Here is a 13,617-nt window from a genome sequence, read left to right on the forward strand (position 1 = left end):
CTCCGCCTGGACCCCGCCCCCTCGCGCGGCCATCTGCTACGCTGTCTGTCTGACTGTCTCTCGCTCGGCCTCTCTTTCCCCTCCACCACTCCCTGACCACCCCCCCGGCTCCGCCCCTTTCCCCTCCCCCCGTCCGGGGCTCCGAATCTTTCGTGGCCGTTGCCAGGGAGACAAGCCGATACCAGGCAAATAGGCATTCGAGAAAGAAAAGGGGGGAAAGCTACACGGCAGTCTGGTAACAAAGGAGCAATAAAAGCAGCCCCCAAATGGAGGGCTGAGGACGCGTCTGCGAGAAAATCCGAAAGCGAGCTAGCAATCCCCCCAAGTTAAAACTAGGAGGGGGATGCAGAGGAAGGGGCACGATTCACGTTGGGGGTGGGGGCTAGCAACAATCTTAAATGAGCTTTTGGGAATCGCCTGGATGGTGGTTTTGGATCAGCCCAGCTGGGTTTTCAAGTTGGAACTCCGCTAATACAAGAAATTCGCGTCCACCTCGGCGGCTGGGGGCTTGGGCCAGGCCAGCGGGCTCCCTTAAGGGTGATAACATGTTTGGCAGGATACACTTCTACGGAAACGTCTTTCCACCAGCTCTGGGGAATATGACTTCGTGAGTGAATGATGCATCTGAAGGCAGTGGGCAGTGAGAAGACGAAGCTTCGTGTAACGATGTACAGCTTGGTGATTTTCAAAGCAACACTTGAACAAAGAGTTATTGGCTTGAACCAACCATCTTTTTCACTCAAAGTGTGACCCATTTCCCTACAATAAGCAGAAAATAAAACTGTGAGAATTCCGAGCCAACACCAGGAGAAATGAACCATTCTCTCGACTGCTTCTCCTCTCCATAAGCAAAAGATTATTCATTTCAGGATTACTAACCGTAAACGAGAAAAGGGTCTGATGTGGAAACGAGTGAAAACTCTGGGAGCAAAAATGTAGGCGGTAGGAGAATGTTTATTAGGCTGTATCCTTGATTTTTGACCGCCTCCTCCCCTTCTTTAAATCAGTGCCTTGTCTTTCACACACAAATAGCGTCTGGTTCTTTGGTGGCGAGGGGTGCAGATGGAGGTGCTCTGTGTCCCCTTACAGAAGCTTTTTCTCGAACCCAAGCTAGACCGGAGCGTTCAGGGATCTTCTTGCTATTTTTCAACATGCAGTTTCTCGTTAGAACTGTAATCGTCAATCCGGTTGTTTAGCATTTCATCGCTGCTGCCTCCCTCCCTTCCAAGAAAGAACACACTCGCTTGCATGCACACTTACACATGTTCAGAAAGAGTCCATCCGATCCTGGCAATCGGCTGAAAACGATTCATATCTACGTGAATTGCTTCCCAACCGCGTATTTGGATTCATACACTCGAGGCTGTGTCTCGTTTCACCATAGAGAAAAATTGTCATTTCATACAGTGATAAAATGCGAACCGTTATGATCTTTTGTAAATGGCCCTCACTTTATATTGTGGGGGAAAAAATCACTATTTGGCAATAGTCGGGAGTGGGGGGATTCGATGAGCGTCGCAGGCCAATATCGAAATATTTTATTTCATGCCAATGCGGGACAGGGAAGGGAGTGTGGCTTAGGCTCCTTGCCGCTTTTGCATTTTCCACATCTGGCCTACAGACCTAATTCTAACTCGAGATGTCGTTTGATGAAATTCGATCTTCGTGGTTTAAATACCTTTCAATTCGGGGGCGATATAACATTTGCAACCGTTAAAGAAACAAACCCTGTGCAATATCTGTGAAACCAATATGGAACACGGAGAAAGAAAACATGCTGCACACAAATCCTAACCATTGTCTTTAACACTCGCATACACACACACATACACATAAACACACAGGGAAGATGGGGGAGGGGAGCGAGTGGAGAGAGACAGACACGGATACAGACCGACAAGAGTCAAAGCGAGTCAAGTTAACGCTTTCTCCGCCCCCAGCCACAAGTACCCCCCCCCCGCGTTAATTAATTCCAAACAAAGCAAGCCAATCAAGTGATGCATTATTATTTTCAAGCAGAGGGAGGCGAGAGGCATGTATTTTTTAATTGATTTATTTATTTGGAGGACATTAATTCTCGGTCTGAGGCTGATTTTCAAACCATTTGCAAAGCGCGGCTCCATTGTTCGCCGGGCGCGCAGGCTCCGCCCCCTGCTTTGTGTGCGGTGCGCGGATTGGCCGGCGCGCGCGGGGGCCGCGTCAGCGCCCGCGAGCCCATTCATCTGTGCACTTGGGCGTTGGACCCCGCATCTTATTAGCAACCAGGGAGATTTCTCCATTTTCCTCTTGTCTACATTGCGGCTACAAATCTGGGATTTTTTTATTACTTCTTTTTTTTAAAAAACTACACTTGGGCTCCTTTTTTTGTGCTCGACTTTTCCTCCCTTTTTCCCTCCCTCCTGCGCTGCTGCTTTTTTATCTCTTCGACTTAAATTTTTTTATCCGGAGTGTATTTAATCGGTTCTGTTCTGTCCTCTTCACCACCCCCACTCCCCCCTCCCTCCGGTGTGTGTGCTGCTGCCGCCGCCGCTGCTGCCGCCGCCGCTGCTACTGCCGCTCGCCCCGTCGTTACACCAACCGGAGGCTCTTTGTTCCCCCCTTGGATCTGTTGAGTTTCTTTGTTGAAGAAGCCAGCATGGGTGCCCAGTTCTCCAAGACCGCTGCGAAGGGAGAAGCCACCGCGGAGAGGCCCGGGGAGGCGGCTGTGGCCTCGTCGCCTTCCAAAGCGAACGGGCAGGTAAATTCTACCTGTGTTTCTGGTCATTTCTTTGGTGTCTTTCTCTAGTCCCGACGCTTCTTTTTCCCTCCTGGTCGCGCCCGAGGCGCATTCGGCGGAGAGAGGAGCGTGGCCAGATTCCAGTCTGAAAGTTGAATGGAAAGCGATAGCCTAAATTGTCAATTTCTCATAGGAGGGGGGGGGGTCCTCTCCTCCACCCCCAAAGGAGTGTTCCCGGAGAATCCTGGCAAATTCTTGTGTAGACGCGAGGAAAGAAGTGGTAAATCGTCTAAAATGGCGTGTTTGGAGCTTGGCAGAACGTGACTAGCTAGGTGCTAACCCCCCTCCCCCAGTCAGGTTGCAAATGTGTTTGGTGGGCACAAAGGTGTTTGGGTGGCTCTCCGTGTTTGCTGTCGAGATTGGGTCGCTTTCAAGATTTCTGAACTGGTGTGATTTTTGGAGGGGGGGGGTGGGGGGAATGGGGAAGGTGGTGGAGAAAGGCTAGGAGGGAAAAGCTGTCTTATTGTATGCTGAGGCGGCAAGCCCTGGGTTCTTGGAAAGGTTGCTGGCTGGCTGGCTGGAGCTGGGCAGAAGGGTTACAGTGTCTTTTGGTGGGGCTTTCCCACTGTTCTAAGCCTTTATTCGTTAGCTATCTGTGGAATTACACACCCATCTGACTTTTAAATGGTATCCCTGGGGTGGGAAGACTCGGTGAGTCCTTGAAGACCCTCTCCAGATGGTCAAGAAGAGACAGTTCGGGTGTTTCGGATGGGATTGTGCGTGTGCTTGGCGCCTAGACCACTGCGGGGGGCCACCCCGGAGCTGCCCGGACCCAGGCAGATGGCCACGGTTGGGTGGGCGCGAGAGGTCGGCCATGGGTGGCTGCTTTGAAAACACTGGGCACCCACCACGCCTCTTTTCCTAGAGTAGAGGCCGTGTAGCTTCGCCTGCTCTAACCTAATGGGGAAGGCGAGCTCTGCCAAGAGGCTCTGAACCCGTTAAAAATGTAAGATGAGCCGCCGTGGCGCGCCCCGGCTACACAGAATCGTAGGCGAAGGTGGGCGTGGAAGCGGAGGCAAGATCTTAGAAATAATGGGTTTCCCCCTGCCTTGTTGGTTTTATTCGGACCAGGATGCCGGGAAGCCACCTGAGCTTTGTTTGTGGACTCTCGGCTGCGCGATCCGGGCTCGGGGGCGCCTCGGCCGGCGGGCAGGGCCGGGCTGGGCAGGGCGGGGTGGCCCCGCGGCCCCGCCCCTCCGCGCCCGCCCGCGCCCAGCTCTGCGCGGTGGAGGCGCAGCGCCCCCTGGCGACCCCAAGCCCTAGGGGGCGTAGGACCTTTGCGCGCGCAGCTCAGGCGCTTCTGGCTGGAGCGCTGATGCCCCTGGGAGTTCTCGGTGTTTTGAAGAGCCCTTTAGGGTTTAGGGGAAAGGGGGACTGTGTACCGACTCTGGCTCTGTGCCTTCTCCCAAAGGGCGCTTGGTGTATCGTGTGTTACGTGGCTTTTTTTGCATAGCCCGTGAGGCGAAGGCTGGAATGGGTTACCCTTTGCATTCTACGTCTGGGGTTCGGCCCTCTTCAATCCGCAGGGCATTTGTTGAGGGGTCGAGGCTCCTGCTGTGTCTTTAGGGCGCCCCCAAAGGCACTGTCCCGCTTCTTCGGAGAGCGCTCGTCTAGGCAGGCAACCCTGCCTCCCCATGAGGGGGTGGGGGGGTCTCCAAAGCGAGAGGGGCCCAGGGGGGAAGCCTGTCCCTCCCGGCCCCAGGGTGGGGGCGGCGATGGCGGCGCCCGGGCCGCTTCAGTGACAATCCCGCCTTCTCTGCCCCGCAGGAAAATGGCCACGTGAAGGTAAACGGCGACGCTTCTCCCGCGGCCGCCGAGCCGGGCGCCAAGGAGGAGCTGCAGGCCAACGGCAGTGCCCCGGCCGCCGACAAGGAGGAGCCCGCGGGCGCCGGGAGCGGGGCGGCGTCGCCCGCCGCGGCCGAGAAGGAGGAGCCGGCCGCCGCCGCCGCCCCCGAGGCCGGGGCCAGCCCCGCGGAGAAGGAGGCTCCCGCCGAGGGCGAGGCCGCCGAGCCCGGCTCGCCCTCGGCCGCGGAGGGGGAGGCCGCGTCGGCCGCCTCCTCGACGTCTTCGCCTAAGGCGGAGGACGGGGCCACGCCCTCGCCCAGCAACGAGACCCCGAAAAAAAAAAAGAAGCGCTTTTCCTTCAAGAAGTCTTTCAAGCTGAGCGGCTTCTCCTTCAAGAAGAACAAGAAGGAAGCGGGAGAGGGCGGGGAGGCCGAGGGCGCAGCCGGCGCCTCCGCCGAAGGCGGCAAGGACGAGGCCTCCGGGAGCGCCGCTGCGGCCGCCGCAGAGGCGGGCGCGGCCTCCGGGGAGCAGGCGGCCGCGGCGCCGGGCGAGGAGGCCGCGGCGGGTGAGGAGGGGGCGGCGGGCGGCGACCCGCAGGAGGCCAAGTCCGAAGAGGCCGCCGTCGCGCCCGAGAAGCCAGCCGCCAGCGAGGAGGCCAAGCCCCCCGAGGAGCCCAGCAAGGCCGAGGAGAAGGCCGAGGAGGCCGGGGCCAGCGCCGCTGCCTGCGAGGCGCCCTCAGCCGCCGGGCCCGGTGCGCCCCCGGAGCAGGAGGCGGCGCCCGCGGAGGAGGCGGCCGCGACAGCCTCGTCAGCCTGCGCAGCCCCGTCACAGGAGGCCCAGCCCGAGTGCAGTCCAGAAGCCCCCCCAGCGGAGGCGGCAGAGTAAAAGGGCCCGAGTTTTGAGATAATCGAAGAACTTTTCTCCCCCTCCCCCCCCCGTTTGTTTGTTGGAGTGGTGCCAGGTACTGGTTTTGGAGAACTTGTCTACAACCAGGGATTGATTTTAAAGATGTCTTTTTTTTATTTTCCTTTTCTTTTTAAGCAACAAATTTTGTTCCCCCACCCCCTCCTCCCCCCACAGATCCCATCTCAGATCATTCTGTTACCACCATTCCAACAGGTCGAGGAGAGCTTAAACACCTTCCTCTGCCTTGTTTCTCTTTTGTTTTTATTTTTTGCATCAGTATTAATGTTTTTTGCATACTTTGCATCTTTATTCAAAAATGTAAACTTTCTTTGTCAATCTATGGACATGCCCATATATGAAGGAGATGGGTGGGTCAAAAGGGATATCAGATGAAGTGATAGGGGCCACGATGGGGAAGTTTAAGTGGTGCGTGACATTGCCAAGAGTAACGTACCGCTAGAAATAAATGATGGTGTAAAGGCTTAGTCTTTTTCTTTTTTTTTTAAAGAAAAGTTATTACGATGTATTTTGTGAGGCAGGTTTACAACACTACAAGTCTTGACTAAGAAGGAAAGAGAAGAAAAAAAAAAAAACACCAATACCCAGATTTTAAAAAAGATCATAGTCTTAGGAGTTCATTTAAACCATAGGAACTTTTCACTTATCTCATGTTAGCTGTACCAGTCAGTGATTAAGTAGAACTACAAGTTGTATAGGCTTTATTGTTTATTGCTGGTTTATGACCTTAATAAAGTGTAATTATGTATTACCAGCAGGGTGTTTTTAACTGTGACTATTGTATAAAAACAAATCTTGATATCCAGAAGCACATGAAGTTTGCAACTTTCCACCCTGCCCATTTTTGTAAAACTGCAGTCATCTTGGACCTTTTAAACACAAATTTTAAACTCAACCAAGCTGTGATAAGTGGAATGGTTACTGTTTATACTGTGGTATGTTTTTGATTACAGCAGACAATGCTTTCTTTTCCAGTCGTCTTTGAGAATAAAGGAAAAAAATCTTCAGATGCAATGGTTTTGTGTAGCATCTTGTCTATCATGTTTTGTAAATACTGGAGAAGCTTTGACCAATTTGACTTAGAGATGGAATGTAACTTTGCTTACAAAAATTGCTATTAAACTCCTGCTTAAGGTGTTCTAATTTTCTGTGAGCACACTAAAAGCGAAAAATAAATGTGAATAAAATGTACAAATTTGTTGTGTTTATTTATGTTCTACCAAGACTTCTAGGTCTTAAGGTTAATTTTGAGGAACATCTTGCATGCCATCAAGAGTAAATTTTATTGTGGTTTTTAATCTGAAGTTTTCAAACAAATTCATAATCAGAGGTGTCAGATTACATACAGGAAGCTCTTAGAACATTCCATGTCTGTAACCATTTACCTGCATTGAATTTTCATTTAAAAACTCAACAATTATTTTTATTGTAGTTATATAGCATGTCAGAAAGTAATCATTTAATACGAAAGTGATGTGACCCGAAGACTCTTTAAATGTCATATGGAAGTTTCCTAAAATACATTTTTTGTCATGCAGGTCCAGAAACTTAAATTTATACTGAGTGAGAGTCTATTTAATCCAAACTGCAGATGGGCCACAAAAGTGGCCAAATGTGTTTCAGAAATTGATGGTGTTTTACCTGCCGTTGTAATTGCTTAGTGCTTGGCTAATTTCCAAATATTGCTTAGATTATGTGTTATACCTTAGGAAAACAGGCTTATGTAAAGAAGTGATGGTGATGAATGGGCAACATTGTCAGTTTATGGGCCTTTTAGTACTTGCCTCAATTCAATAGTTGCAAACTTTCTTTTTTTTTAATGAAAGTAGTGTGTTAGTATCTTGTTACTCAAAGGAGAAAAGGTAGAGAATAATACTTCCTTATGTACTAATAATCCTTACTAGTTTCACCTTTGCTCTTACCACCCCATAACTGGATTTTTTTTTTCTTTGCTGGACCCTAAACTGAATTGAATTTGAAGATAAAGATGTATCAAATACCATTACTTCATTAAATGCGAAGGAAAATAGTTTACGCACACCTGCTTCGCTGTTTTTGAGCAGTGTGCCTTGTAGGGTTCACAGTGAGTCGGTGAACCACATTTGTAACAGCCGAACAAGGAATCTTAAACCCATTAGAAAAATAAATTAGCTCTTGACATGTGCTATTAACTGGAATAATGGATCATAAATAATAGTTCATGACCTCTCTTACCTAATACCCTCCCCACTAATAAAATAGCACTCGGAAAAGTATGTACTTTTAGTTGGGGTTTCTCGATCTTGAAGGATGTTTGAAAGGTAAAAGTCAAATCTGGTAACCAAAGGACTGCTATATGGGGTCTTTCCAACCTTAGCAACTTTTTCTCAAATACCTACTCTGCCAAGTACAGGGCCTGGTATGTGGTAGGACTCAAAAAAGGGGGGGGAGGTTAAAAATTAACTCGCCAGTAGTCAAAAATACTATGTAGCCAACTATATTGCTAGGCTTGTTTTTTTAACAGCTTGAATTAAGGTGCATTATTTTGATTTTAATCTTTGCCTAAAACACTTTGGGTGGTATTGATGGAGTGGTGGATTTTCCACCAAGTGATTAAATGAAATTTGACATATATCTTTTCATCCAAAGTTTTGTACATCACATTGTTTTCTAATGGAAAAATGTTAATATGGCTTTTTGTATTACTAACAATAGCTTTGAGATTAAGGAAAAATAAATAACTCTTGTACAGTTCAGTATTGTCTATTAAATCTGTATTGGCAGTATGTATAACAGCATTTGCTATGGTTATGAAATACTTCCTCTGGATTATAATAATCATTTGATTCAATTCCTATTGTAAAATAAAGTTTTACCAGTTGATATAATCAAGCTTGCTAAAATAGGATTTTTTACAAACTTAATTTTAAAATGGAAGTTTTAGAGAAAAACAAATCTTAAGTGTTGATGGTAAGTATAACTATTACTCAGTTTAAGGGATTTGGAAGGTATGCTTGACGGACTTAGGATACAAAATTAGATCCACTGAAGGTGAGTTAGCTCGTCTGTTAACAAGTCGACTGAAAACTTTAATGATAGGTCTTGATATACGTTTGAGAAACAATGTAGTGTGTCTACATTTTCCCCTCATGTATCTAAACAATATTTTGCAATTAAAAATTTAGGGAAAGGGTGCTTTTTACATTCATATATTTTGGAAGGGGGGGTATAGTCTAATGTAATTCAAGTTAGCTTTGAAAATTAAAAAAATTGGTTAAGTAACAGAGCTATGAGCTTTAGTTTTCCTTTAATCATTCACTGTGCAATATCAAGCATTTTTTTTCCCCTTCCCACTTCCCAGCTATGTGAAAGTGCTTCAAGCAGGGTGTGGCAAACTTGAATTTTAAAATGCTTTCAGTCTGTAAATGTTCCAGTCCCTGCTGGGGATTCAAGTTCCAGCACTCCTTTAAATTACACCCAACAAGTGCTATTTTTAAAATGGGAAATAAATACTTACAAAAGATGTGAATGTTACCTATATTTTATGTACCTGAAAAAGTAATAAATTACTGATCCCTGAAATACTTCTGTCTACAGTTCCTGTCAACTGCTCATCAGCAACGTACAACCCCGAGATCTAGAGTCAAGCTCAACCAACTGAGCCAGCCAGGCACCCCTCAACAGCAACTTTGAAACAAAACAAAATACCCCATAAGATTTAGCAGCTGCGAATATATAAAATAATTACTACAAGATTTCTAGAAATCCTGATAACCCCGCTTTTAGTGTTTTGATAAAATGAGAGCACAAGACTTTTTAAGTACTACTAGTAAATGAAAAATGAGAGTATCTTTGTCAAGATATTGTTACAACTGTGACAACTTCTTTCTGGGAAAGGTGACTTTTTGCTTAGGATTTCAATACAACACATTTCAACTGAATTCGTTAAGTTAGCATTACAAGCTGTCTTCCTAGCAAGTGGGACACTGTTCCTTAGGTTTGAAATGTGAGTTAAGGACTGGCTGGAAATAGTGCTACAATTCAATACTTGTGTAGCGGGGTGGGGGGAGGGGTGGAGAAAAGGGAAGGAATTCTTGATAAATCGGAAGTGTAAGAAAGACTTCAAAGCAAGACTTTGGCTTTGATACATCCATATTTTGGAAAGCACCATCCAACAGAAATACGAGAGCCACATGTAATCTTAAACTTTTTAAATAATCACATTTAAAAAAAAAACATTAATAATCCAAAAAATCTTCAACATGTAATCAACATGAAAAGTATTGAGACATATTACTTTTTTTTTTCTTCCTAAGTATTTGGAATCCCAGTGTATTTATATACTAACAACATACCTCAGTTAGGAGCAACCACATTTCAGGTGCACTCTAGTCACATGTGGCTACCACATTGGAGAGGACAGGTCTGAAGAACCAGGATCTGAGAGTCGAGGACTAAGTAGGAATGTTGAGTACAGACTTTGCGAAGTGTAATTTATGTGATTAATTTCATGAGCTTCGTTTAGCTTTGGAGCTAACACTGAACTTTTATTTCTAAAGTACAAACCACTTTAAGCCGTTAATACGGCATTAGTGTTATCAATAAATATGTTGAGATTCTGAATCGTCTTGTTATAGACTGAACTTTTGGCCCTCCTCCCATCCCATTCATATTGAAGCACTAACCCCCAGTACTTTAGAATGTGACTGTATTTGGACACAGGGTCTGTAAAGAGGTGATTAAGTTCAAATAAAGGTGTTATGGCGGGCCCTAAGCCAACATGACTCGTGTTATTATAAGAAGAAATAGATTGTCCACATTGAGAGACACCAGGGGCGCATGTGCATGGAGAGAAAAGAATCATGTGAAGACACAATGAAAAAGTGGTCATCTACAAGCCAAGGAGAGAGGCCTCAGAAGATACCAAACTTGTCAGCACTTTGATTTTGGACTTGCAGCCTCCAGAATCGAGAGAAAATAAATACCTGTTGTTTAAGCCTCCCAGTCTGTGGTACTTTGTTATGGCAGCCATAAGAAACTCATACAGAACTTCTAGGTAAGATTGGAAAGATTGCCCCTTCCCAGGGATGTAAAGAATTTTACAGGCTTGCTTTTTCTCTTCCCTCAATGGAAAAGAAACTGCTTTCTAGCTTGAGAATTTTATTCTTGTTTTTGTTACCTTAAAAGAGAAATGATAATTTAAAAATTAGAAAGGTAAATTATATTGCTATCTTAATTATCAATGAGTTGATAGGAAAGATCTCTGGAACACAAATAGTAAAAAATATTGTCTAAAAACACTATGTTATGTTTTGTCTGAATACTTAACTAATGTTATGTCTGAATTAACCATCTCTATTTTCCCTTGCAATTACTTGTGCAAGAAACTGAATTATTTGTTCTCCAGTATCCAAGTATTTTGCTGATTGCCCTCATGCTGTCATTTACTACATTATTTTGTCTTTCCTGTATTTCTTGTCTTTTCTGTAAATTCCCAACAGACCTGGAGAGGCTTGATCAGATTCAAAGGGCTGTATCACACAGGTGATGTATTTCTATCAGGAGGCACACAGTGTTTGGTCATTTCTCTTTTTGTGATGTCTAAAGCCACTGATATTTTGCTTAAATCCATTAATACAGAGTTGCCAAATGGTGTTATTCCGATTGTCTGTCCTTTTTCATTTATTTGTTCAGTTATTTCTATAAAGAGAAACTATCCCTCATCAACCATTTGGTTGCCCATCGGTTGTCCTTTGTTAATGGAAATGCAGAATAAATGTTTAATTCTCTCACTTTATTTACTGATTTTCAGAGTAATGAGTTGGTTCCCTAACACCCTTCAAGGGTGACCAATGATGGTATTTGTTTGTTTAGTATCATTATACATTTATAGATTTAAACTTACTAATGTAAGTAATATAAATGATGCCCAAACTGGCTCATGGCTGATTATGCTTTGAAGTTATAGAATTCAATAAATGCAATCAGTTTAAATTTTATTAAGATGCTACTCAAGTATGTGCTAAAAGGTAAATGAAACTCAATATTTATTTTATTCGCATGAAATGGGTTTACGTATTTAAGTGTTGGCACATCCCTAATTTTAGTTGGGGTTTCATGCTGAGAAGCCGTCTGTTTATACAATTTCAAAGAAATGGGAGGCATCGCAATTTTTTTCTTACCCTCTAATTACTGCTGTATAATCATATTTAAATGTCATCAAAATCTACCAATATAACACCTTATTCCATGTAGTAAGAAAAATGTCTGGAAATGTATGAGTTTGAGGAGACTCAGCAGTCTCCAGTCACAGAGACTTACATGTTGGTACTTGATAACGCAGCACACCAAATAGAACACGTTGTGAACGTACATTACTAATTCCGCCAGCAAGATACTAAAACTGCTCTCCTGGGGTATGGGTCAGTGAAATTGGTAATTTTGAAAGAAAAAATATGCTTATTATATAGCCCAGAGACTCCTGTGGCAGGATTAATTAATGGCTCTCATAAAGAAGTTTTGAAGAAGTTGAATTTAAGTGACCATACAGTAACAATCTTTTCTAAGCAAACTACCAACTAGAGCTACTTATTTTAATGTTTTGGAAAAACTGGTAAGCATTGGCTGAGGCAACAGGTCATCTAAAATAAGTAATATGTTAATAGATTTGAAGACGCTTGGTGAATTGTAAAGAAAAAGGGGCCTACGGACTTGGTCAGGTCAATTTATAAAATATTAATTATTAAGAAGAAAAGTGAATTATCTCAACAAGGGTCATTTTTCTCTTCTTTAGAATGCTATCTAGTTCATGAATTGGATTATAGTAGGACAAAGAATGTCTTACTTTCCTTTTTTCATATGCTTCCCGATATTTTAAAAGCCTAAGTTATTGCTAAGAATTTAAAAATTTTGGGGGCGCCTGGGTGGCGCAGTCGGTTAAGCGTCCGACTTCAGCCAGGTCACGATCTCGCGGTCCGTGAGTTCGAGCCCCGCGTCGGGCTCTGGGCTGATGGCTCGGAGCCTGGAGCCTGTTTCCGATTCTGTGTCTCCCTCTCTCTCTGCCCCTCCCCCGTTCATGCTGTCTCTCTCTGTCCCAAAAATAAATAAAAAACATTGGAAAAAACAATTTTTTTAAAAGAATTTAAAAATTTTTTAAATGAGAATTTAAATTTTTTAAATTTATTGGTATATAGCTTCTACACTTAAAATTTTATCTGTTCTAGAAGTGAAATTTATCAGAACTCCAATGATGAATTTATTTAAAACAAACCCAAAATATGCAAATACCAGAGTTTCCTCCAAACAAGAATGAAAGTTATTCAAATCGCTTGAGGAAATCTACATTTTTTAGCATTCTTATACAGAGCACAAAGATTTTGCATGCTTATTAATGCTTAGTGAACAAAGAAGAACTTACTATACAATCAGTAAAAAATACAGTAATATCAAATGAAGATTATTTCTTGTGAAGTATTTCTGCCATAACTTCTGGAGACTTGAAACAGAATAAGCATATTTATTGAGAAAGTGCAGGGGTTTTTTGTTTGTTTAGATCAGGAAGACTCATTAAAACTAGTTGTTCATAAAACATGCTTCCTCCCTACTTTCTTACTGTTCTGAATTCCAATTTTGTTATCAAAAGTATATTTACAAGTAATATATGCATATTTTAGATATGTAAACTTATACACAAAATAAATTAATAATAGAAACACATTCATACTTATGCATAATGTGATATATATTTTTCTAAAGACATAAATATGATTTTATAGTTACATATATTTAATACAAATATACCTCTACAATATATTATAAAATCAAGCATAAATCTGAATGTGTGCTCTCTATTTTTAATAATAAAAATTTTAGGGGCACTTGCGTGGCTCAGTTGGTCAAGCATCAATCAGACCCTTGATTTCAGCTCAGGTCATGATCCCAGGGTCGTGGGATTGAGCCCAGCATTGGATTTGGTGCTGAGCATAGAGCCTGCTTAAGATTCTCTCTCTCTCTGTCTCTCTCTTTCTCTCACTCTGTCCCTCTTCCCAGCTCATGCACACTCCCTTTATTTCTCTCAAATTAAAAAAAAAATTTTTTTTTAAGAAATCTTTAAAAAATTTTTTTAAACAAAATTTCTGTATTTTTAAATTTTG

The 13,617-nt window shown here is 43.8% G+C and overlaps 1 protein-coding gene across 1 annotated transcript; it reads left to right on the top strand.

The window, feature by feature from the left end:
* Positions 1–402: 402 nt before the first annotated feature.
* On the top strand, positions 403–6,676 carry MARCKS (myristoylated alanine rich protein kinase C substrate). Its single transcript, XM_047859290.1, has 2 exons — positions 403–2,737; positions 4,544–6,676. Exons 1-2 carry the CDS (start codon positions 2,636–2,638, stop codon positions 5,444–5,446), a joined length of 1,005 nt encoding a protein of 334 aa, XP_047715246.1. The 5' UTR covers positions 403–2,635; the 3' UTR covers positions 5,447–6,676.
* Positions 6,677–13,617: the final 6,941 nt, after the last annotated feature.

This window comes from Prionailurus viverrinus, chromosome B2, assembly GCF_022837055.1.
Source record: "Prionailurus viverrinus isolate Anna chromosome B2, UM_Priviv_1.0, whole genome shotgun sequence".
Taxonomy (NCBI): Eukaryota; Metazoa; Chordata; class Mammalia; order Carnivora; family Felidae; genus Prionailurus; species Prionailurus viverrinus.